Below are 25,234 nucleotides of genomic sequence, written 5' to 3'. Positions count from 1 at the left end.
ATTGAAAACAACCACATGAGACCAATCAAAGATGCACCTGTTGCATTCCACAGCAGCAGATAATTATTGTTTACATTTCGTTTCTGAGGCCTCTCAGCTTCTCAGGAGAAAAGATCCTAACGAAAGGATTTTTCATAAAATATATCTGTGACAGACCCCTCTGCCTGCAAGGCCTTGTGCTCCATGGTTGATGCACAAAGATTACAGAAACCCCTCTCTCTGCTGGATCCTGGGGACTGACAGCAGCTGGGGATTTCTCTGTTGTTGGGGGCACTGGCTTCGTGGAGGCCAGGGAAAGGAGGGACACGTGGAATGGTTCCTGACTGGGCTGGCTGTGTTTGGGAGGAACTGAGGAGGAGTGGGTTTTCTTTGTTTAGGTTTGCTAAATGGTGTTTTTGAGGGAGTTCTTTTAATAAGACACTCTGCTGAGAAATGCACTGTTCTTTATGCTGTTCTCTTTTCTTTTTGCCTGTGAATGAAAGGATGTTGATTAGAGCTGGGGCCAAGCAGCATGCCCTTGTCTGGGATGAGGCATGCCATAGGAATCCTGCTGCTACAGAACGAGGCTCAGAGGTGATTTTATTGCTTGCTGACTGCAAGAACTTGCCACCAAGTGATAGTTTATGAGAGCTGGGCTGTCTTAGGAACAAATGGAGTAAGTGGGTTGGAGCTGTGAAGAAAACAAACAATATGGGGGGATAATACATCCTTACAGTTCAGAACATCAGTTTCAGAACAAGTGACTTCCCTGGGAGCAGGTCCTTGGCTGCCTCAGGAGCTGGCAGGAAATTGTGACGTGAATTTGAACAAAATGCAGCTACCAGCAAGCAACCTGAGCTGTGAGACCTGTGAGCATTGCTTCAGCATGATGGCATTAAACAGAGAAGCTGCAGACCTTCCTGAGCATCATTGCTGTGGGAATGAGGACTGAGCCGTGGCAGTCACGGAGCAACACTGTGTGCTGTTCCCTGGAAATGCTGCAGGAACACACAGCAAGCAGCCAGAAATGAGGGCTCAGAGAAGGAGGTTTTGGTGTGGTCAGGGAGAGGACGATGTGTGGCACAGGGCAGACTCCCATGGCTGCCCAAAATCTCCCTGTTGTGCTTGCCACTGGTGCTTGGCCATTTCATTGCTTTTCCAGGCAGGCTGTGTGAGGCTGCTGTGGCTTCGCTCATCTTCTGCTTGCACTGAATAATGATCAAGGTACCTGTGGAGGTGCACTGAGCCTGGCAGAGAACATGGAGGGGGGAGAAAGCAAAGCAAGCCCCGCCTGGGCCTTGTGTCTGAGGGTGTTGGTCAGTTCTTTGAGGGGGATGCAAGTCTGGTTGGCAGGAAGCACATGGTCCAAAGCAGCCAGCCCCCAATCCAGAAGGGTTCATTTATTTGCCCCACAGCATGTCCTGAAATAGTAATGTTTGGATGATGTTTTGGGGGTAACTAAGCTGGAACATGTGTATAACTGTTCAAGTTGTGAATGCCAAAAAAGGGAATCCATGTTAAGCTCAAAAATCTGGACTCGTCATGGAATTTAAAAAAAAAAAAAGTTACAATTGCAGTTGGGTTTTGTTGCATTGTGCTATAGGCTTTTTGGCAGGGATTCCATGGGAGATGAGGAAACAGCAGCTTGATGCTTCCCTCAAGCTTTTTTGAGCCTATTCTCTCTTTTGCCAAAGCGTACATGATGCATTCTTAAAAAATCCATCTTGGGTTCCTCGGCCTCTGCTGGAAACCACTCTGGAGGGTAAATGTGGGACAACGCAGGTCTTGGATGCCCCTGCTCCCCTGCCAGGGCTTTGTCTTTGAAAACCAGGGTGAGGGGCTGCATGTAAGCTTGGTAAGGAAGGGTCTGGCCCTTCTGCTCAGCTGGACCTGGTGTTCAGGGGGGCAGGGGAGGTTCTGGCTCTCTGTGCTCCATTGGGGAGCATGATTTGTGTGATCTGCAGTAAAGTCTGGGGTGGTCTTCAGTGTTGGGGCTGCGCTGAGCTCTCCCAGGGGTTTCTACCTCTGCATGTGGGCACCAAGCCCAGGCAGAGGCACTGCATGGCTCTGAGCACATGGAGTGGGTTTATAACCCTTACATAAGGGTGTGTCAGGAGTGCCCTGGATGGGGGGGAGAGGATGATTAAAACATGCAGGACCCTTCAACAGGGGGAGTTTCTCAATTTCTTTGAGGAAAAATAAAGTCATAAGGGCCGTCCCTTTGCTGGCATCTTAAATTAACACAGAGTTTTATTTGTTGCATTTGTTTTAGTTCGTCAGCTGAGCTCAGGCAGAGATAGGTCAGAAAATTAAGCTTTACTCCTTAGAAAAAAACACAAAGCCTTACAGCTACAGGAATAGCAAGGTTGGTGAAGAGAAGTGAAAGGAGAAAAAGAGATTTCTAAAGCCAGTACATTTCTTCTTTTAGTTGCTTTCAGGTTTGAGAAACTTGAAAAACCTGAGGTTTTCAAGCTCTTTTCTGCAAACACGAGGATTCAGGAGCACTTTTTGACGTTCACTTGTTTTTCCTGGTTTTGTTTTTTTAACTTGCTTGTGATGAAAATGGGTTTGACCCTCTGGCAGTGTGAGGTGGCACTGAGTGAATGCTGCCAGGCTGTCCTGCAGGGCAAGCTGGCATGTGGGATGGGAGCTGGGAATGGGGACAAGGATGTGCCTCAGAGGGAGCCAGGACTGAGTGTCCCCTTTTCTAGAAGCATTGCCTGCTCCTTTAAGGGGTTCTGGCGGGGAGGTCTTTTGGGCACTGCTGGTTTTTATGCTGGCATGGCTGGCTGGGGAGCAGGGGGAGCTGGGGTGCACCTGGCGGGGCTGCAGGAATTCCCTCCCAGTTCTCCCCAGCTGTGCTGCTGGGGGCATTGTGCAGAGGATGCTGGGCGCTGAGAGCCACAGGCATATGCCAGGGGTAGGAGGGGTTTCCATGGAAACCTTTCAGCAGCATGACATCACCAGCACTGTCACATTTAAGCTTTTCAAGGCTTTTTGGATTTTTAGGGATTACATAACATTGGAAGGGTTAGGCTGGGGCTTAGATCTAATCAGTATTCAGGGTCTTAGTTGAATTAAATTTTTAGAAAATCCAAACACCCCAATCCAAAAGTGGCCAGCAGCAGTGGCAGCAGCAGCAGCAGTGGTTTTTTAGTGGTCTTGGGCAGGCTCTGTGTGAAAAATGCCAATCACTTGTTTGTAAAATTTTAAAAGTTTAATAGTAATAAAATGGTTATAAAAAATAGTAATACAATTAGAGTGATAATAATTTGGACAAATTGAATTAGGACAATATGAGACAATAGAAACAAAGAGTTACAGACATCCGGGTACCTCTTTCTGGGCAGCATGAGCCCAAAAAAGGACCCACGTTAACAGAGGATTAACCCTTAAAAGCAGCAGCCTGTTGCATATTCATACACCTCATCCATGATGCATAAATTCCATTCAAACACAGGATTCTGTCTGGTCAGTGTCAGCTTCTTCCCCCCAATCCTAACAGCGCCTTTGAGGCAGGAAGAAGTTGGTTTCTTCTGATAAGAGGGCAATAAATTCTTTCTCTCTGAAAGATTGAGGTGTCCTGTGGCTGCTGTCTTGCTGCAAGTCCTCTCTTTAAAAAAAGTATCCTACATAGCATAGTTTCTATTTTAACAATTTTTATAACCTAAAACTGTATTTAACACCCTACTTAAGAGAATTAACACAGCATTACTTTCTAACAAAACACATATAATATTCATTTTAATATTTGCGAAAAGCCAATCATGAAGTACATGCATTTTTCCCACTCTGCAAACCCTGGAGGCTCAGGGGCTGGGGCAGCAGGAGCTGCTAGGCTGGCCACTCGCACTCACACCCACCTTTGTGTAGCTGAGTCGAGGTTTTTTTTGCTTGGAGCAAAAGGAGAATCTTCATCTTGCTTCTAGGTGTCTGTAATAATTTCCTTGTAGCAGTTTGTGTTCATCATTCTGCCCAGTAACTTTTCTTATACATGAACTTGAGGAAAACACTCTGTGGTTTTCTGTGAAATGTAACTTGGTGTTTTTGTGAGACACTCAAGACTGAAGAGCCTTGTGGGAAATTTGGAAATAATGCAATAACATCTAGTGGGGCAGTAAAGCCTGCAGATAACACAGGGAAAGTCTTGAAAGATGATGGATTTGTTTTTAACCACAGCACAACTGCTCCAGACTTGGGGTTCCTGACTCATCATTCCTGATGGGAACAATTTCCAGCAGTGAAAGGCAAGTTAGCTCTAGGATTCCCTGGAACAAAAAGGTTGCCTGGGCTGGAAGGGAATGACTTGTCTTGCTGAGAGGAGGTGCAGCATGAAAAGGAGGGGAAAGACTGAAATCCACAGTAAATGCTATGAGGACCCTTCCTGGTGCCTTTATTCCAGCTGAAGAGCCCAAAGCTCTTCTGCTTGCCAGGTCTCAGGGCCAGATGTGCCTGTGAGCCACAGGAGCAAGTGCCAGGCAGGGCTTAGGATAGAATCCCTGACTGCTTTGGGTGGGAAGGGACCTTAAAACTCATCTCACTGCCCTGCCACAGGCAGGGACACCTTCCACTGTCCCAGGCTGCTGCCAGCCCCATCCAGCCTGGCCTTGGACCCTTCCAGGGATCCAGGGGCAGCCACATCTTCTCTGTGCCAGGGCCTCAGCATCCTCACTGTGAAAAACATTTTTTAGCATCTGATGTAAACTCACCCTCCTTCAGCTTAAAACCACCACTCCTTAGCCCTGATTGAGGAATGAAGGGTTCTGTTGCAGCTTTGGGGGTTTATGGAGTGTTACCTGAGGGAAGGCAGCTTTTAAGCCTTATTTTCATTTATTTCTTTATTTATTTTAGCAAAACACATTTGTGTATGTCAAAAGATGTATCATCTGCCAGAAGAGTGTCATACCTAGAATATGATTCATAAACCAGATGGCATTTGTCTGCCTCTGGAGAGTTAATCTCCTGATCTGTTTGTCTTTTACCTGCAATTGTGTACTGCAGATAGTTATTTTAAGGGAAAATTATCAAATCCCCCCCCATTTTACTTAGCTAGTACCATTAGAGTGCACATACAAAATTTTGTTTTGCTAACAAGAAATTCCTGGGACTGCCTCCAGTGAGAGAATTATCTGTGCTGGTAGCAGAATCTTTACTGCAAAAGATTATGGTTAGGAAAGATCAGGCTGCTTTTTTTAACGAGTCAGAAATGTTGCAATTCAATAATTGTAGCCAGAAATAATCGCACCTACCTTGCTGAACAGGAGGATAGTCATGTTCAGTAAGACAGGGGTCAGTTGTAACCTTTCCAAGCCAGCCTTTTAGGGGATTTACCTTACTTTACTTTTGTTATCCTGTGCCAGCTCTTACCTGCTGTCCTCCTGTGCTTGCGTGGTCTGTCCCCTCTCCCTTGCTGCCATCAGAAGCAGCTCTTCACTCCTGACAGGAACACGAGGAGAAGTACCTTGGTGAGGAGCCAGGTGAGTTTTATTGCAGCCTGGGCATCCCCAGGAATGTTGTCTGGTCCCTGCTGCTTCCTCAGCCCTCAGCATGGTGTTGGTCATGGATCAGAGAGGGGACAGCTCTGTGAGGTGTGGCCTGAGCCACTTCTCCAGGCACACATGGGCTGTGGTGGATGGCCAGAAGGAATGAATGCCCCCTCCATGCTGGCCATGGGCCTGTGTCACTGTCACCAAGCTGGGGTGGCTCTGGAGAGCCATCCCACTCCCCTGGCCTCTTTCTCTTGTTTATTGTTACTTATCTAGAGTTTTGCACCAGGCTCAGTGCACTGGAAAAGCACCACAAAAATGGCCAACAATCTCTTGTTACAAGGTCTTTTAAGACTAAACTATCCAATGAAGTATGGATAGATAGTATAAATACCTAGCTTATTTCCTTTTTAACCCAATAACTGATTCCAAAGAGCCCACAATGTGGACTTTTCTGCCCAATCACAAAATGCCACCCAAACCCATGAAGAAGAAGGAAGAAGAAACCCAGGATGACACCCTGTGCCCTCCAACTTGCTTCCATCCACAACATACTAAAAATCCCAAAACCTAAATTTCTCACCTAAGTGATACACCTACACTGCTCTCTATAATCTATTTCACACCTTAGTGGATTCTGGTCTATTCTGGAGTTTAGGAAACTTTCTCCATGAGTGAGGGTCAAAGTTAGTGCTCCCCTGGGGGTCAGAGCACCCCAGAGCAGACAGAGAAATATTCCCTGTGCCCTGGGTTTCCAGATGTTTCCACAGCACGGGGAGAGGGTCACTGTGAAGTGGAACTTGTTGGATACAATGCACTCTGAGCTCTTATGGATGTGAGAAGTGGGAAAGGATGCACAGGGTGAGTCCATGCCTTTTCCAAGCTCCCTGGGAACCACTGGAGGAGTAAATCAATCCCTCAGGCAGGATCTGCACTGCCCAACTGTGTGGCCCTGAAGTTTTATGCTCCTGCAGAAGCAGGCAGCTTGGAAACAATTAAATAGATGAGTTAATCCAGATTTGGGTTTTCTGGATTGGTTGTTTTCCATGTGTTTGGTGGTGGATTGTGTACAGAGGTTGGAAGGCAAGCAGCTGTGAGTTGGGATGGAGGAGAACCAGGTTGCCATGAGGATGAGCACAGCAGCCACAGCTGTGAGAGGAGCTCCCAGCACAGCTCCTGCACAGAGGGCAGCCAGTGCCTGAGCTCTGGCACATGAAGCATTTCCAGCAGGGATCAGAAAATGCTCACAGCCCACAGCTCTACTGAGAGCTTGTTAGGGCTGCTCTCTGCAACAGTGTCAGCACACTGAGGAAGGAACTGGAGCAGGTAAATGGAAAATACTGGGATAATCAGGGGACAGTGGAAGCTCAGAACAAGAAAACAACACCTTGGTCTTATTTGGTGCAATAGTTAAAAAAAAATAAAGTGCTATCTGTGCATACCCAGGGGTGAGCACTAAACTTGTGGGCAGGATTGGCACAACAACAGGGGATAGGAATGGGCAATGGATAGACACAGGCTGGAAACAAGAAATTCCTAGCCACAAGATGGGCAGTGTGGAAGAGCTTCCTAGAAAGGGCTGAGAGGGAAAACCAGCCCAGCCCCAAACTGGGACCAGTGAGGTCCCAGCTCAAATCCAGTGTTGTACAGAAGGGCTTTACAAGAGTACAGGGAGGTGTTCATGGTTCATGGAGGTGCCAGACTGGAGCAGCTTCCTCAGGTGGAGGAATCCCTGCCTTGGGAGCTGGGGGCTCTCAGGGACCCTGTGGATGCTCTGCAGTGTTTCATACCTAAGCTGAGTGGCATTGCTGGGGCACCAGGAGAGAGCTCTGGCAGCTCAGTGTTCAGGTGGGAACGTGTTTCTCTTCTGTTTAATGAACTGCCATGAGACAAAAAGGTGAGCACACAGCTTCAAGTAACTCCATCACTCTGTGGGCTGGTACCTTGGTGTGCTGAGAGTGCTTCATCTCCTAGAAAAAAACCTGCCTTTTGCTTGCAGCCCAGGGTCCCATGTGCTCACCCACGTGTTGAGAAACAGCTTGCAGATCATTATCTGATTGGCATCCAGCCACTAAACTTCCAGTGACCTGCCTGCTGATATTATTTTGTGTGCTGCGTTCTCCTGACATAGCCTCGTTGAGCACGTTGTGTTGTTTTTGGAATAAATATCAGGGTAAACAGTAAAAACTGCAAACAGCTGCCAAGGATGGAGGTGAAACATAAACTTTGTGGCTGGTGTTGGAAATAGGATCTTTGGTCTGGCTGCCCTCTCTGGAAAGGGGCAGGCTTGCTTGAGCAGTGCCAAAACAAAGCACACTTGACCTTTGCCACCGCTGGGTGCCAGCTCAGAAGGCATTGTGTGCAGAATCTGGCTATTTTTGGATCTTGCCCCACAGAGAAAGTGCTGCAGGTGTGTGGCTTGGTATATTTAGGAGGTATAGAGAGTTTCTGCAGTGGGCTAGGCCAGAGGTTGGTTTTACTATCCCAGCTCCAGCAGAACTAGTTGCTCTTCAGCAGTTGTGCCCAAACTGAGGAGTCTCATAGGCACTGACAGAACCTGTCTCCCATGAGTTATTCTAATGTGCTTTTTAAATTAATCTAAACTTTTTGGTTTAAACAAATCTAAACCTCTGCAGTGCACTGAAATGCAACACCAACCTAATGAGTGTCAGCCATCTCTAAAATCACAGGGAGCTGGGGCAGCCTTTTGTGTCACACAGGGCTCATCAGATGTAGGACTGGCAGCCAAAATAAATCAGCAGAGCAGGAATTTTGAAGCTTTTCATTCCAGATCTGCCACCAGCCAGCTGGGTGACACTGGGAGAACCCTTTAGCACATCTGTTTTGTTCACTAATAAAAGGTGCAAAGTTGATGCTGTTCTCCGTGCCGGGCCCAGCAGAGCGCGGTTGGTTCTCGGGTGAAGCCTCCTGACTCTTTGCTGAACAGTGAGGATGTTAACCATGTGTTTTTTCTGTGCTCATGTCCTATTCTGGGTGGGGAAAGGTCTAACCTGGAAAATGCAGTGAGCAGAAGTGGCTGATTAGCAAATCCCTGTTGTGTCTGTGATGTGACAGCAAAAGGCAGATTGCTGTTGCTGACTGTGCTCCTGTGGCATTGAGGGTGGCCAGGCAATAAAAGTAAAACTGTCAATTGCACAGTAGGCAGGAAAGGACAAGAAGGAGGTGTGATTTGGGAGTGCTTCTGTATTCCTGATGTTTCTCCAGTGTTTATGAACTGTTGATTTTCTTGCTTTGAGTGATGGGACCCTAGCAAAGAGTCTGGGGATTCCCTCCATGGCCTGGTGCCAGGGAGATCATGGAAGGTCAGCTCAGGTAAAGCCTCACTGGGGAGCTTGACAAGCACTGAAATACTGCTGAAATGGAAATTTCAGTGTTAGGGAGTTTGGGTGGCTCTTTCTTCTGTTTGAAATATAGCTGTTGTTAGAGATGTTTCAGCCAGACCTGCTCGCCCTGGTCCCTGACATGGGAACAGCTAAAGCTTCACAGATCCCTTGCAAACCTTTCCACTTCCAGTTTAAATGAACTCATTATGTTTCAGCTTGGCAGCAATAAGAGGATCAACGTGGAAGAGGGAAAAATCTCAGAGTTAAAAGAGATTTCAAAAACACCTTAGGAAATGTTCCCAGCCAACCACAAACCCTCCCTGGGGATCCTATCCACATATTAGACCTCCAGCTGTGTATATCATACCGCTGAAAAAGGAAAACTTGGCCTGTGCAGTGCTTGGATGGAGAGCAGGCTGCTGTGGTGGAGTGCCAGAGAGCCTTGTCCTGTGCAGGAGAAGCTTCCCTGCTCAGGGCTAGGAAGCCTTTCAGGAAACTCATCAGAAAATGCATGAGGTGGGGATGGTAATGCCTTCCCCAGGCATCATCCAAGGGCATGCTGCTTTATGGATTAATTCCTTCCCCGTGGCTGGGGCAAAAATACTCTGCTTTGCTGATCAATGGAGCCTTGCTGTGGGAAAAGCACAAAGTGTGTCCTGTTTTCATGGCCGTGGCACAGTGTCAGCAGTGTGTGCTTTGGGAAGAGTGTGTGCCCTGTGGGATCTGAGGCTCTGTCCCAGACACCTGCACAGTGGGCCAGGGAAAAGTCAGGTGTGGAAAGGGAAGAGGGAAAATGTGCTTCCCTGCCTGGCATGTGCCAGATCTCCTCGCACCAGGGTGTTCCTGCTCTGTTTTGGTGAACACTGGGCAGGGAACTTCCTCCCATCCAGTCACTCTGTACAAGTGGAGATGCCTTTGGGTAGTGCTGGGGGGTCAGATGCTGCTCTCAGTCTCAGCTCTAAATTATGGCATTGACAGCAAGCTGAAGTGCACATCCCAGGTTTCCACCCAGCACTGGGATGGGTCAGATCCTCTGTCCCTCAATGCCTGAGCTGTGTTCCACATTCAGGTCCCCTCCAAGGAGTCCAGACCTCTGAAGCTACCTTATTCCCTGCTTGCACTGTTGCCCTAGAAATCAGCCAACCCTGTACATTTAGGGCTTCAGGTGGATTAAAGCAGTCAGCAGAAAAACTTCCCTTGGTTTTGGTTTGCTCTGGCTGAGCCAGATTATGATAGGGAAATTCTCAGCAGAGAGCTGAACAAAATCAGGGCTTTTGGAGGAAGGAGAGAGGCATTTAATGAAAATAATTTAGTTTTCTATAAAAGCTTTGTGGTTTGAGTCCCATAACATCAGGCTTGCAGGGTTTTTATTGGGGTTTTGAAGGGGTGGGGCTGTTTCTGGTGATGATGCTGAGCCTGGTGGAAAGGAGAGAAAGTATTTCAGTCTGTGCATGTGCAAGGCAGTCCCTTGGTTTGGTGCTGCTTTGCCATCTCATGAGTCACTTCATCCCCCTGCACCTCCGTGCTGCTCAGTGGAGTGACAGGGGTGATGCCTGTGCTTCGAGAGGATTAATCAGCTCTTTGCAGCAGTTTGGGAAATCTCACGGAAAGGAGCCTTAGAAGTGGAACAGATGGGTATTTGTGATCCAAATACTTGGTTGCTTCTTGCCCAATTCCAAATTTGCAGCTGCCAGCAACTGCTGTGTGCCATCCATCATTTTGGAGCTGATTTTGTGCAGGAATGTAGGGATGCACTAACCCTGGCCAGCAGCAGGCTGTTACCCTCCTGGTTTGGTGACCCCAGCCTCCTTGCTGGGCTCTGTGTCAGCAGAGATGTGCTGGGTCACTCTGGTCACTGCCTTCACAGGGCAGGTTTCTGTTGGTTATGTTAATTATCATAGAATCATGACATTGTTTGGTTGGAGGAGAGCTTTTTGGCTTTTAAAGAAAAGCTTTAAACAGCTTTTTGGCTGTTTTGGAGAACAGAGCAGGAGATTGCCAAGCACCGTGCTGTTATCATTGTTATCACCTTGTTTTCTCTGAGATGTCCCTGCATCTCACCTGTGTGACAGTGAAGTCTGCTGCTGCCCCCTGTGCTTTAGGAAATCCAGTTTAGCCACAGTGTGTAGCTAAAATGTCGTAGGGCTTTTCCTTCAAAAAGGAACGAAACACTTACAAAACATGTCTGAGCCAGGACCTGTTTGTTCACTGCTCTGTTCCTGTGTGGGATCTCATGGCTGTGCTCGCTGTGGTTTGTCCTCCACTTCCCTTGGTGGGGCTGAGAGGGGTGTACAGGCCAAGGAAGAGCCTTGGGTGTGGAGCTGTGAGTAGAGAGGTGCTGCTGTGCAGAGTGCCCTGCTGTGTGTGTGTGTGGCTGGGCAGGGCAGGAAGAGCTGCTGGCTGCTGGGCCTGTGTGTGGCGCTTCTCCTCGGAGAGTGCTGGGGCGCTCTGCCGTCACTCCAGCCATGGAGGGCCCTGCCATGCAGCAGGTTGTTAGCATGCACAGCCATGCCTTGCCTGGCTCTCAGCAATCCCCTTTTCCCAGACCATTGCAGCCCCAGGATTCACTGTTTCATGCCCAAGGTTTGTGCAGCAGCACAGCCCTGTGCCCCAGAGCTTGGCGGTGCATGGGGTTGTGATGTGCCCTCAGTCTCTGCAAACACCCAGAGTTTCCCCTGCCCTGCTGAAAGGACTTCCAGCTGCTCTGCACACACATTTCTGCATCTCCACTGCATCCTCACCCTGGTTCTGACCAGTAACCAGGCAGAGAGAGGTGCTGTGCTTTGGGTTTCTGCATGGCTGGAATGGTACCTGGGAATAACACCCTCAGAGACTGCACTGGGGTGCACAGGGTTCCTTAGCAGGTGTGCTCCTGAAATGGCTCATGCAAGGGAGATGAGAGGCCTTTTTAAGGCTGTTTGCAGATTATTGATGGCAGGGAAGTGTAACAGTTATGCAAAGGTTATGCCACCAAGGGAAACGTGGTATTTAGCTGTGTGATTGCCACTGAAATCCATTGCCCTTCTGGCTAAACCTCCCCAAAGCTCTTTGAAAGTGTCTGGCATGTGTTCCCTGAGTGTGACACAGCAGTGTATAGGTCAGCAGAGGAAATTAGCCTGGATCACTGTGTGTGGCTGAGGGAAGCCTCCTCCTGACAGGATGAATCACTGGGAGCAGCTCACAGCCTGGTTCTGCAGCTGGTTCTGGTGTGTCCCCTCTGTGTCCCTGCTCACATCACAGGCTGGTTTGTGTCCCTCACTGGGTTGCCTGGCTGTTCCTGTGCCTTTAGCAGCTCTCTGGCTGTGCGTCTTCAGTGGTACAGTGCTTTTCTGTAGCCTGCTGAAATGCAAGGAGATGCTTACCATCCTCCCTAGCTTTGCTTTAAACCTATTCTGTCTCCTTGCAGCCATTAAAACTAAAAGCCACGTGTTGTGCAAGTGGATTTTCTCTATATTAATGCTTTCAGGGACTCTGGGCCACTTTTTACTGCAGACTGTATGTGCATTGTTAGGAAGTGGAGTTGGACTGTGAATTTACAATATGAAATGGTTGAGGTTTAAGCATTTGCATTTTCCCTGTGGCTCAGGAAGGTCCCAGTCCTAGCTGAGGAGCAAGTTTCCATAGCAGATTGTAGGAATCAGCGCTGTCCTAGCCCAGGTGTTTGTGCAGCAGGTAGCAAGGGATGGCTGCTGGTTTTAATGAGCTGCCCTCATGAGCTGTGTGTTGGGAATGGGTGGGATTGATGGATTTCCTGTAAGTCAGGGCACAGGCAGCAGCACACAGTCAATATTTGAGCCCAGCAGCTGGAGGTGGTCACTGCCCTGTGTGGGAGCCTGTTCTGGACCCAGTGGGGTGCAGGGGGGTCCCTCATCCCAGGAGTGCATCCAGAGCTGCCAGAGAAAGAAGGATGTGAGCTCATGGCTGCGGTCTTTGGGAATCTCTGGAATTTGCTCAGTGAGAAGCAACATGCAAGGGGGGGGTTCTTGTCCATGATGTGACCCCTCTGCCATTCCAGCCTGTGCAAAATGTGTGTCATGTCTGGCCTCCTCAGGGATCAGCCCTTCACACAAAGGGACTTTCCTTGAGGATAGGAATGCCGCCTTCTTGTTTTTCCCTCTTGGAAGGCAAGGCAGGGTGGCAGGAGGGAGAACAGGGTAATGAGGTGGATGATATTTGGTGTAAAATGGAAGGTATTAGGTAAGGCATTGATGGGAGAGCATCTCTGGGGTGCTCTTTTTCTGTCTGCAGCTGTAGCTGTAACATCAGCAGTGCCAGCGCCACCCTGACAAGCTGACCTTTCCATGACACAGGATTTTGCTGTGGAAAACAGAGCTAGGAGGGGCTGCAAGAGGAGAAATAGTTTAAAAGCCCCCACAGATTGCTGTGTCATGGTTCCCTTCCTGCTGGCTGGTGGCACCTCTGGAACCAGGACCACACTTTCCCTCTTCCTCTGGCAGGTCTGAAGCTCTGGAGGGGCACCAGAGAGAGGTTCTGGGGTGCTCATCAAAGGAGAGGCTGGAGGCACTTTTCCCCTGAATGCTTCTCATTTGTTGCCTGGTAAATGTAGGCTCTTCCAGAATAATGAAGTTGTAAGTGTATCCTCTGGAATTGATTGAAAGACTGGTTCACCGTTTTAAGGTATTTAAAGACTTTAAAGACTCTCTCATTTGAAAGCATAATCTTATTTTAAGACTCTGGATATTACCAATGCAGTGCTTCCATTTCGGGAGGAAGGGGAGGAAAGGATATAATTGGGATGAAAAAGAAAATTAAAAAAGAGCCTAGTAGTACCTTAGTAAAACAGATGGTCCTTTCTCCAGCCACATGTAAAAGTGTTCTGTCTGTGTGGGGATTTAGATGTAATTACAGCTGCCCTTGGAGCTCCCTCTGATTGTTTGGAAGAACAAATTCTTGGGGGATCCACTGAAATGAAACCTTTTTTGTGTCCAGCTTTCTCTTGTCATGTGAGGGAGATGAGGGGGTTCCTCCTTCCTCTTTGCTTCTCCTTTCTTCCAGCAGACAGCAGTGAATGCTTTTTCCATGTTAATATAGAAAGTATATTAATGTTTGCATGTATAAAAGACATGAGAAACTTAAACAATCGCTATTCTTTCACTTCTTCATTCTGATTGATCCTTTAAGGAGTGGTCTGGGGTACGGTTCATGGAGAGGAGTCCCACCTTTGGGACAGACCTTCCCAGCAGCCTGGTGTGGTCAAGCTCCAGGGAGCTGGCCTCATGCACATCATCATTTGGGAGCTAATAAGCATGAGGCATCCAGATGGCAGGAATGATGTGTGTATTGTAGCAAAACTAATGCTAAGGCCCAGTGGTAATGCAATGTTCCTTGGGTATCAGGAGCGATGTTCTCTTCTAAAATGGTAATAAAGAGCACATTTGCTTATTAGTAATGAATGTCAAGCCATTCACCATCATGAAAATATCCTATTCCCATGACTTTGATAAATAGCTGCTGAAGCTCATGAATTTTTAACAGTAGTCCTATATTTAGGGGCTTTCAGTTTCTGGGTGAGATGAAAGGCGCTTCGGAGATGGAGTTCTGGAAACGCCTCGTCTTCTGCAACCACTGGTACCTATTTAAAGCCAGTATTGTCTTTCTGATGTATGACTAGTATGTTGACATTGATTGATGTGATTTTTATGCTGGAGATTGGGCTCTAAGCCTGCCTGTCACCATAAAGCAAAATGCATAACTGCAGAGGGACCTGCTGTGTACTTTGCTTCATCTGCATGAGCTGCGTGTTCACTTTTCCCCACAGTCACAGAATAAACTGAACCACTTCTTCTTCTGTGTAGGAACCAGCTAGGAGGAAAAGAGGAAGCAAAACTGAAATCTAGCAGTGGGACCCCAGAGGAAAGGGCAGGACCCAGCTCTGCCATGTGACACAGGACAGAGCAAAGCCTAGGTGTGGGTTTTCCCAGGATCTGGACCCTGATGGTGCTTGCTCTCTGGCTCGGTCCAATGAGCAGCACTGAGCTCCTCTGTCAGGGATGCTCCCCTGGACAAAATGAGAGTAAGAAGGAGGAGTGGCACTTTATAGATAATTACAAAGGAGACAAAAATCTCCCAAGCTTCCTGTGAAGTTCAGACGTGAGGTGTGGGGAACAGAAAGTGTGCACTCTGTCAGGGCTGTGCTGGAGAGCCAGAAGCCCCAGTTTCACTGACCTCAGCCCTCTGAGGGCACTGATTCCAAAGGGTGCTGTGACAGCCTTGCTGTGGGAGTCACATTGGTCCTTAGTCAGTGCTAATTGCTGGAAAGCAATTAGTTTGTTTAGACAAGGCCGTGGTGGTTCCCATCCATGGAAGATCTTGCTTGCTGCATCCTCTTCTTTCCACAGCCATCCCCAGTTCCCATCTCACTCTGCTCAGCAGAATGATGTGCAGTTGCCTGGACTCTTTTCAGAAATAATGTGTTTCATCCCATTTCTTGGGACAGCATGTGTCCCAGTCTTCTCTGAGGTGGTCATTGCCAGGTGCATGATGAATGCATGTAACACTGAGAAAATTGTTGAAATCTCAGCCTGGAGTAAGGGAATTGCTGGTGGCAGGGTAATAAGTAGGCTGAGAAACCTCCCAGTTGAACCTGGACATTTTCAGCTACTGCATCACAGTGCAGTAAAACTGGAAAAATTAGATTTCAAATTGGATTAAATAATGTCCAGACCATGAGCAGGTAACTCTGAGGAACCTGTCAGGTGTGCAGTTGGTGTGAGCTGAGGGTCTGAGCTAGGCTTGGAGGAGCAGAGGGGTGTTCAGAAATACCAATGAACTGCAGAAGGAGCTCGAGAAGATGTGGTGATGCTCAAAGGGCACAAGTAGGACCCCTGTGCTGTGGGTTTCAGCCAGCCAGAGAGCTGACTGCACCTCTCTTCCAGAAGAGCTGGGCTTGTGGCTGATCCCAAGCCAAGCTGAAGCCAGAGATGTTGGGATGCCTTGGAAAAGGCTGGCTGTCATCCTGAGAGCTTTGTCACCTGGAAATCCTTCCCATGCTAATGTTTACACCCCCAAGAATTCCCTTCTAATGTACTTTTATTGCTCTATCAAAGTAAAGAATTGCTCTAATTTCCTTTTATAGATGCTTTAGGTAGGTGTAGCATTTTAACCTTGCAATCTTGGAATGGAAATTTTCTCTGCCAGTTTTATATGCAAAGAGCTAAATGATGGATGTCTGAAGTATGGAACTGTCTCTGATTTGCTAAATATAATTTTCCTAAGATTTAAGTGCCTGAGCACTTTAAGCACCTTGTGTTGGGATGGAAATGGGAAAGGAAAATTGCTTCTGTTGTGGCTGAGAGGGGAAGGGACCAGATCTGGGTGTCACTTAAGCTTAAATGGAAAATTCTGGGTCCTGTCCTGTGCTCCCCAGGGTGTCAGGACAGGGGCTCCCTGTCATGGCAGGGCTGCCCTGCCTTTTCAACCAATTCTGGGCCTCTAGAGGAGACAGGCCATGTGTCCTCATTATCCAGAACTGATCTCCAAATAATGGTAAACACTGTATCAAAGTAAGTAAGTAAACACTATATCAAAGTAAGAAAATAGTTAACGGGATGCCTAATGTAAAAAAGCAGAGATTGTAATAGCTTTAAGCATTTATACATTCAATGGAGCTTAAAGCATATTAGAGCTGCTCCACAGATGAGCCTGGACAGTTCAAATGTTGAAATTCATTTGCAGGCAGTAAATCCCTGCCCTGATGGCTTTGGGGGAGGCCTGGAGCACAGCCTGCTTTGCCAGGAGGGCAGTGCTGGCTTGGGGGCTGCACTCTGTGACCTGTGAGGGCTTTTCCAGCCCAAAGAGTTCTGTGACTCCAGGATCTCTGTCCCACTCACATCCTCCTCTGGTCCAAGGCGCTGTCCCTGTGCCACATTCCAGGTGCTCACAGTGGCACTGCCCTGCTGCTCACCAAAGCCAGCCCACGTTGAAGCTGCCTTTATTCCTGGACCACATGTTTAAGCCACAACTTTAAACATGTTTCTGGCAAAATCCAAAAGTCTGGTTCTTTGCAGGAGGCTGTTTTGGTTGTTTGTTTGTTTTTTTTTTTGTATGCTCCAATCCAGGTTCCCAGCTACCCCTGTAATGGGGCTAAGACTGAAGCAGACAGGGGAATTTGCTCCCCTCCTTTGAGCTCATGGCACCCCTGCATCCAGCACTTGGGATGCTGAGAGATTAAAAAGTCCCTCTCTTTTTCCCCCTCCCAGAAAAGAAGAGAGTGCCAGCAGCATCTCTTCCTTTCCAGGTGGCTTTATAGAAGTGCTTCTTGTAAAGTTGCCTTTTTTGGTTAGCCTGCCCATGGATATGAACACAATATAAATATTTGTTACCCAAAATAAAACTAATGAAAGAGGGACTGTATTCCGTTCCAAATCAAAAGAAGTCTGGGAACTCCAGAATAGCTGTAATTAAGCCAGTAAATTATTAGGAATTTCTGGCAGTTCGTGTGAGGACAGGAACCAGCCAGGGATTTGTTCTTTTCTTGCTTGGCTTTTGTTCTTCTTGTTTGGTTTTGCTAAGAGCCTTCCTTGTACCAGCTATTTCTGCCCAGAGTGCATGGCTGATAATGGATCACTTTGCAGAAGCATTTGTCAAGGGTAACATCTTGATCCAACACCAGCTGTGCTCAGGTCTGTAAAAGTTGTACCACTGGCACTTGTGCTGATAGCTCCCTGTGCTGCCTCTCACAGGGAGCAATTGCTGCTCAGGATGGGGCACAGAGCAGAGCAAAATCTACTGCAGAACCCAGAAAGGTTGGAAGGGACTTTAAAACCTGTACAGTGGCACCCCCTGCCATGGACAGGGACACCTGGCACTATCCCAGGGTGCTCCAAGCTCCATTTAACCTGGCCTTGGACACTTACAGGGATCCAGGGGCAGCCACAGCTTCTCTGGGCAGCCTGTGCCAGGGCCTCCTCATCCTCACAGGGAAGAATTTCTTCCTGCTATCCAATCTACCCCTGCCCTCTGTCAGTTTAAGCATACATTTGTGTATATATATATATGTATATATAAAATAGAAAAAATATATAAAAATATATAAGCAGCTTATATATATATATTATATATATAATATATAATATATATTATATTAATATATAAAATATATTTATACAAATATATAAAATATATTTATATAAAATATATATTTACACATATACACACATATATAGTGTATATATTTATATATATAATATAATATATACTATATATATAAAATATATTTTTATATATTAAAAATATATAAAAATATATATTTACACATATACATATATATTTATATATAGTGTATATATTTATATATATATAATATAATATATACTCTATACTATATATATTTTATATATATATATAAAAGCAGCTTAACTATAGCATGATCAAGTGAAACACGGGAATATAAAAGCTCAAAGATCCTGGGAAACAATTGCCAGATTCTTGCTGTGACAGAAATTAGTTCCTGTACTGAACAAAGGAAAGTATACCCTTCTCTTTAAAGGTCACTTGCTGCTGTTATTTGACTTAAACTCTCTCTGAACCATATGCTGTTGCATATTATTTATTATTTCTGATTTCTCCCCCATTTTTGCTGAGATATATGTGCTTGTTGTCCTTGGATCTCGATGCACCTCTGACCTTGCAAGCAACTCATTTGCACTGAAGCCAAGGCAGAACCTTTTTGACTTCACAAGGGCTCTGCTTGAGTTTAGGGGTTTGTTCCTTCAAGGCTGTGCTTCCTGCAGTGGAGGAAAGCATCAGGAGAGTATGTGTGCAGCTGGCATAGGGAAAGAGCCCCATGATGGAGCAGGGCTTGAGTCTGGGGGCACAGTGTGACCCAGCACACAGCCAGGAGAGTGTAGAGAAAAGGGGGAGCACACAGTGTGGAGTGTGCAGGGGCTGGGCTGTTCACATGCTTCTTTCAAAGGAGATGCATTTTGCAAGTTCTGAACATGTTAAATTCTGGAGAATTATCAGTCAGGTGTGTATGGAATGACAAGCTGCTCAGATTTTGGGGAGACCCACAGAACCATGCATGCTGTGGCTGTGTGCACGTTCATTCACAGCCAGGTAGAACAGCCCTCCAGCCTGGCCAGAGCTGCCCTTCCTGGACTTGGTGCTGTGAGGCAGCAGTGGAGCTGCTCCACTCCTATGGGAGGGGAGGGCCCTGGGAGCTGCTCTGGCAGCTGTTTCCAGGCTGTGATTTCTCTCCAGTGCTTCCTCCAGAGTAGCAGGGAGTAATGTTTGTTCTCACTTCCCATGCAAATGAGCTGCCAGTTCTGAATTCCCCGTGGTGCACAGGGTTCACCATCTCATATTCCCCCATCTCCTCCCTCCTTTCTTCCCCCAGCCCAGGCATAAGTTGCTCAATAGAAACTCAGACCTGTGCCATTCTGTTCACACCACACCTGCTCTGTCTGGCTCATCCCTGTGAACAGGTACCTGGCCAGCCTCAGTAGCTCCAGCAGGGGTGAAGCTCCCACTCCTCTGCCTCTTGCTGCCACCTCTGTTGGGTGCCTGTCCCCCCAGGGGTCAGGCACAGAGCCTGGAAAAGCCCGTGCAAGGTGTGGGATGGTTCCTCTGGGCATGCTGCATGATTTACTGTGGGCTCTGAGCCCTGTGCTGCTTCAGCTGCTGCTTTGCAGCAAAGTGGAGACAGGAGTGAAACATTAGCAAAATGTTTTATTATTGATGTATCACCATAGTTTGGCTCTCTTTGCATTTTGGCTTATGCCACTGCAATCCAATCACCATTTTCACTTAGTAGAGAGTAAAACATTATTATATATATGTATAAATGAAGGTACTGGCCCTCCCTTCAGGGAGAATTTGACTGACCTCATTGATTTTAAAGGCAGCTAAAGGTGTTCACTGTCCCTTACCTGTGCTGTGTGAATAATGTTGTTCCCCCTGGGAGCAGGGTTTGGTGTGCCGTGTGTGTGTGTGCCTGAGCTGGTCTGCAGGCAGTGGCAGCTCTGATGCTGCACAGATCCAGCAGTTCCTGAGCCCTCTCACCTCCTGGCTGGTCCCTGCTCCCTGTGAGGGACAGACAGACAGCAGGGAGGACAGCTGGTGCTGTCCAGGGGTGCTGCTGGGGGTCAGGGAGTTGGGTGAAACACGCTGCAGGCAGGTGCTGAATGTGGTATTGTTGTTTACCCTCAACACAGCAGCAATCTTGAGCTTGAGTTTAAAACAATGGTTCTGAGTGTACAGGGAGAAAGGTGACTAATGGCTTTAAAGTTTACTTTTCTTTCCCTGTGTAAAAAGCTGTCAGCCTGGATGCAAAAGACATTGTCTGGGTTCACATCACAAGGTCTGCTCCACTAACATCTGTCCCTCATAGGTGACAACAGCAGAATTCACAGGGAAAGAATTGTGGGGACAGCATGAGAAAATGAACCAAGGCTGTAAATATGAGTTTTCTGTGCTTGTAACTCACTGAATGAACATCTTTCATTTCTTAAAGCTGTGGGAGATTTCCTAAGGGTTTTCTTGTCCTCAGAATAGAAACACTGGCTAGCAATATAAAAACTTCTTAAAAGAGTAAGTGGATGTCTCAGCACTTGTAACTATGGATCCAGTACAGTGCTGGATTTTTGGAAAAGTAATCCTTTTGAAGAGGTGGGAACATTAAATGTGAGAGGGAAAGGAGGAGCTGGGAAGAGGGTTCTGAAAAGTGCCACCCCCAAGGAGTGGTACAGCAGCACCTTCCCTGCACACCTGGCCTGGGCAGAGACAGGTTTGTGTTGTGCCAGCCAGTGCAGAACCTTCTGTAAGCCTATTCTGGGCTGAATAGGGTTCCAATTTTACAGAATTGCACACTGACTGAGAATAACAGGACAAGAATTAATTCCAGCTCATTGTATTATGACTAAAATAATTTTCTCTTGGCGGGTGTAGATCCAGACTTTTCCTCTGAATCTGGCCATACCCTTTTGATGGTGTCTCCAAAAGGTGTGGGGTCCCTGTGCTGCACAGCAGCCTGTCAGAACACCTGGGGTCAAGTGCAAAAGAGCACAGCTTCTCACACCTAATGCTCATCTGTTCCTGCAATGTTTAGCTCCCTTTCCAAGGCCAATCCATACCTTGCTAATGGCCATCTAATTCCAGTTATGTGAATAATCCTTATATTCATTCACAGTTCCACAAGTTGCCCTAGTGCAAGGTAGAACTGCACCCCTGGAAGGAGTGTTGTTCAGCCCTTGGTTTTCTGGGAGTGTGACCCTCAGGAACTGAAAACTGAGACTGAGTTGTGTATGTCCAAGGGCTGGAACCCCCTGGGAATGCCCTGGGAATTGTGCCTGATGCCCACAATGCAGGAGGTTACTGGGGAGGTGCTAAGCTCTGTGAAGATCCTGCCCTTCTGCTGCTCCAATCTGATACCTGCCAAGTCTGCAGGACCAGAGTGGATTATCAGGCAGAAGTCTTTTATTCTTTGAGTTTAGGTTCATTGGCAGGGTGGTTGGGGTTTTTTCTGTGCAATCAAAATAAACCTGGCAAAATCTGCACCTATTTTCTGACAAAGGCTGGGGACTCTTTTAGTGAAATAACAAACTGTCTGGGCTTTTATAATCCACTAAATAGGGCAGCTGTTGTTGGAGTGGTGTTCCAGCAGCACCCTTTATTTCTTCTTAGAAAGGAGCTCCTGTGTTTTGCAAAGCTCTCCTCTTATCTGTACTCATCTGCACCTGATGCAGCTAATAAAAATGCAGCAGATTTCAAATTTGCATACATTAGTTTATAATTGTATGTTTCCCAGTGTAACCCACTGAATGTGTTTGTGTTGGGGACAATGTCGTGGAGGATGTGCTGATGGACATTTTGGATTTTCTCTGAAAAGCAGGTGCATTTCCTGCCAGTGTGGGGTGGGAACCTGAACCTGAGGGAGCACTGGGCATTTCTGCTGTGCACAGGAAGGAGGGCCAGGATTCCCAGCCACTACACTAGAGACAACTTATGCTATTTTTGTACTGGTTTTTCCCCATATGCCTTTACCTTAGGTGCACTTCAGGCTCCTTGAACCTCCCAGAGACTTTTGATAAAGGGATTGTGTTTTTATCATCTGTCTGTAATGAATGTAAACTCTCAGAGGCAGCTGCAGGAGGAGGGGAAGCACACACACGTGTATTGGCCAACCACTTTGCATATTGCTGCAGGCAGACCTCCCTGTGTTTCCTTTGGTCAGGAGTTTTTCTTAAAGCTCTGAGGGAAACACTGGATTTTGACATAATGAAGTTTTGCTGAGGAAGGACAAATCCTTTCCACCTGATTTACCTTTGTTGTCTCTCAGCTTCCACAGTGTTTTGTGTTGCTTGTTGGGGTTTTCCTGCTGTCCTGTCCTTGAGCTGGTACCTCCCTGACTAATTCCTTAGGCTGCACACCTAACAAAGGTGTTCCTGGCAACCTTTGGCAGCTCCAACACAGCAGATGTGCTGGGGTGGGAGGGGAAGGCAGCCTGGCAGGACTAGTTCTGCCTTGGAAGGAAGGAGTCACAGCTCCTGGAAGTGGTCACAGCTCCTGGTGGGTGAGCTCTGACTGGTGATGAAAAGTCACAGGCATTGCTGGTTCCCATAAAGGAGAAGGATATTGCTGTGTTCCTCTGTTGTGGATATTTTAAAGATGCTTCTGCTAGTTTGTTAAGACTCCTTATAGAATTTTCCAATCCATAGGAATACAATTAACAGTAATAACCTGAGCCTTTGGGTAAAAGACTGTATGTAAAAAAGAGTGTTTTCCTCCTCTGGTGCAGTGCCTGGGTAGAGCTGTTGCTTGCATGAGGAACAAAATTAAAATGCAGCTGCCTTTTGCTCAGTTATTGCTTCAGAGGCAGCAAAACCAGGAGAGTGAGCTGGATTGTTTTTCCATTTAATCTTCTGTGCAATTGCTAATTAAGTCCCTATTGCTGGAGCTTTATTAATGCTAAAGATGTGAAAAGCAGAAAGAGCCTGCTAAAGATGTGAAAGGCAGTTTGATTTTTTCCAGCTGATGGCTGAATGTGAAGAACTGACCATTAGAAGAAAGCTGTTGTTTCAAAATCTGGAATTACTGAGAAGCACTTGAATGTTAGAGCATCGTCTTCACACTGGCTTTTTGATTTATAACCCAAAGCCATTCCTGCAGCCTAATTAACAGGCTGTTCTTAAGACATTCATAATCCAATTAACATCCAGAGCAGTAATAAGGCATTTGAGCAAATGGAGGGAATTTGTCTTTCAGTGACTTGCAACAGTGCATTTGCAGCAAAGGCTGTGAAGTGCTTGCTGTGCTCCTCTCCGTGGTTCTGTGCATTGCTGGGCAGTGGGAAGAGAGCTGCCAGCCCCTCCAGGAGATATTGCACCTGCTCTGACTGCTTCCCTCAAGGAAGGAGCCATGCTGTGCTCTAGGGGAGCATCTGTGGGTCACAGGGTGGTGCTGGCCACAGCAGGAAACGGCACAGTAGAATTTGGGGAAGGTGGTGCCTGGGGACAAGGTAAGCTGAGCCCCAGGGAGGTGAGGCAGAGCCTCTGGCAGGTGGCTGCAAGGCTGGGTTGGGCAGCCTCTCTCTGTGCTACTGAGCAGCTCGTGGGGTGGTGTGAGGAGCTGATTAAACATCTGAGCTTTCTTTCCCCCCCTCCCTGCTTTTTGCAGCTCTCCATGAGTTCCCCAATGACATCTTCACGAACGAGGACAGGAGACATGGAGCTGTTGTCCTGCACGTCCTCTGTGTAAGTGTTGTGACTTTGCCTTTCTTCTCCTGCTGCCATGGACAGGGCCCGGTGTGCTCAGGAGCTCTGATTGAAGTTATTTTCTCTTTGGTGCATTTTCATCTCCTGTATGGACTGTGAAGTCAGGGATGTGATGTTTTATTTCTTCTTGGGATCTTCTGATATAAAGGAGTCAATAATGGAAGGATGGTTTAAACTGGCTTCCCGCTTTCAATTTTTCTGTAGACACCATCAGAATGTCAGGCCACAGTAAAAAGAAAGTTGTCTCTGAAAATGGGACAGTTTGGCATCTTTAAGATGAAAACTAAATGTCAGAGAGCTAAAAGATACAGGAGTTCTGCAAGAAGTAACTCTGGAACACGCTGAAGTTTATGGGATAGAATAATTGACATAGAAATATCCATGGCATTACATGGATTGGAAAGTTTGCTTTATCAGCTCTTTGAGTTACATTAGAGGCATTCTTAAGCAGCCAAGAAAATACCTGCTCCTAATGAATGTTTAGAAGCTTTTAAAAATTTTTAGTCAGCTTAAATGAGCAGTCACCATTAGCTGTGAGAAGTGATTCATGATTTCTTTTTGAGCATAAATTAGATTGTATTGTGTATTTTAATATGAGCCCTCTGTGTAAGGATTTTATTTTGGCTAAATAGCTGCAGAAATTTGTTGAGTAACGTTGCTATTGACCGTGCCTGGCAAGTTCAAGAATCTCAAGTTTCCATGGGAACACTGAGCTTTGAAATGTTTTGGAAACTGAGCACTGGACCCGAGCTGGATTTTATATCACCAACAAGAATACTCCTAAAAATTCATATATTAATTCAATTGTGAATGTGCCTTTAACATATACCAAAATGGAGTCTGGAGGACTGAACTGTCTAGTTCAGAATAAAGAGAAAAATCCGTTTTTAATGAGAAGTAGAAAAGCATCCACTGTCCCAGCAGAAATGTACTCAGTTTCTTCCCTGCTAGCAAACAGCAAGGCAGCTCCCTCAATCCATTGTTCCATGGGTGCTCCATTGTTCTCTGCAGCAGTTTGGTGGACTTAGGAAAATTTACTGACCACTCTTTGCCTTGTGGTCCTTGGGGTGCAGGACCTGGCTGGATTCATCCTCTCTAATACTGGGATAGCTGGAGACAGCCTCTTGTCAAAGAAAAAATTGATGCTCAGAGAAAACAGAACACTGTTAGCATTTAGCAACCTGCCTCTAGTCTGGGTTGGAAGGGGTGCTCTTTGTACGGGGGTAATGAACCTCCAGTTCTGTTTTTTACCTCCCAGAAATAGTTACCAAACGTGTGATGAAATCAGAGCAGAAGCAGAAATGCACTTTTTTTGGGGAAGGAGGGTACAGACACAGAGTTTTTTTGCCTCCACTGAGGTTTCTTCATGGGTTTGAGGAAACTGGACTGTAAAAGGAGCTCTGTAATGGTAGGGAGAACAATGCAGTGGTGATTAGAGGTCATGACCATGCTTCTCATGTTAGTGACCTCCCCTTAAACAGTTTCTATTCATTTCAGTAAAAATGTTGTTGTCTGCCCCTTTGCCTGTACTTTCATGTTTAATTCTGAAAGACATCAAGGCAAAGCTGGTTTGCCAGAAGCCAGAGGAATGGGGCAAAAGCTATCACTGGGACCCTGGGGAAGAGCAGGAGGCTTCCCAGGGCATCTTCTCCCTGTTGTTTAATAAAAAGGGAAAAGAGACCCCAGCAAATCT

General features: G+C 46.8%; 1 protein-coding gene across 2 annotated transcripts in view; it reads left to right on the top strand.

Annotated features, from left to right (window-relative positions):
• SLC24A3 (solute carrier family 24 member 3) overlaps positions 1-25,234 on the top strand; it is a 111,539-nt gene that overhangs the window by 30,912 nt on the left and 55,393 nt on the right. For both annotated transcript variants that reach the window (XM_054628885.2, XM_077176173.1), the window contains exon 3: positions 23,444-23,520. In XM_054628885.2, the coding sequence (XP_054484860.2) occupies positions 23,444-23,520 (77 nt within the window). The remainder of the gene's footprint in view (positions 1-23,443; positions 23,521-25,234) is intronic.

This window comes from Agelaius phoeniceus, chromosome 3, assembly GCF_051311805.1.
Source record: "Agelaius phoeniceus isolate bAgePho1 chromosome 3, bAgePho1.hap1, whole genome shotgun sequence".
In the NCBI taxonomy this organism is placed as follows: domain Eukaryota; kingdom Metazoa; phylum Chordata; class Aves; order Passeriformes; family Icteridae; genus Agelaius; species Agelaius phoeniceus.
Note: the sequence above shows the minus strand (reverse complement) of the source record. Positions and strands in the feature narration are given on the sequence as shown.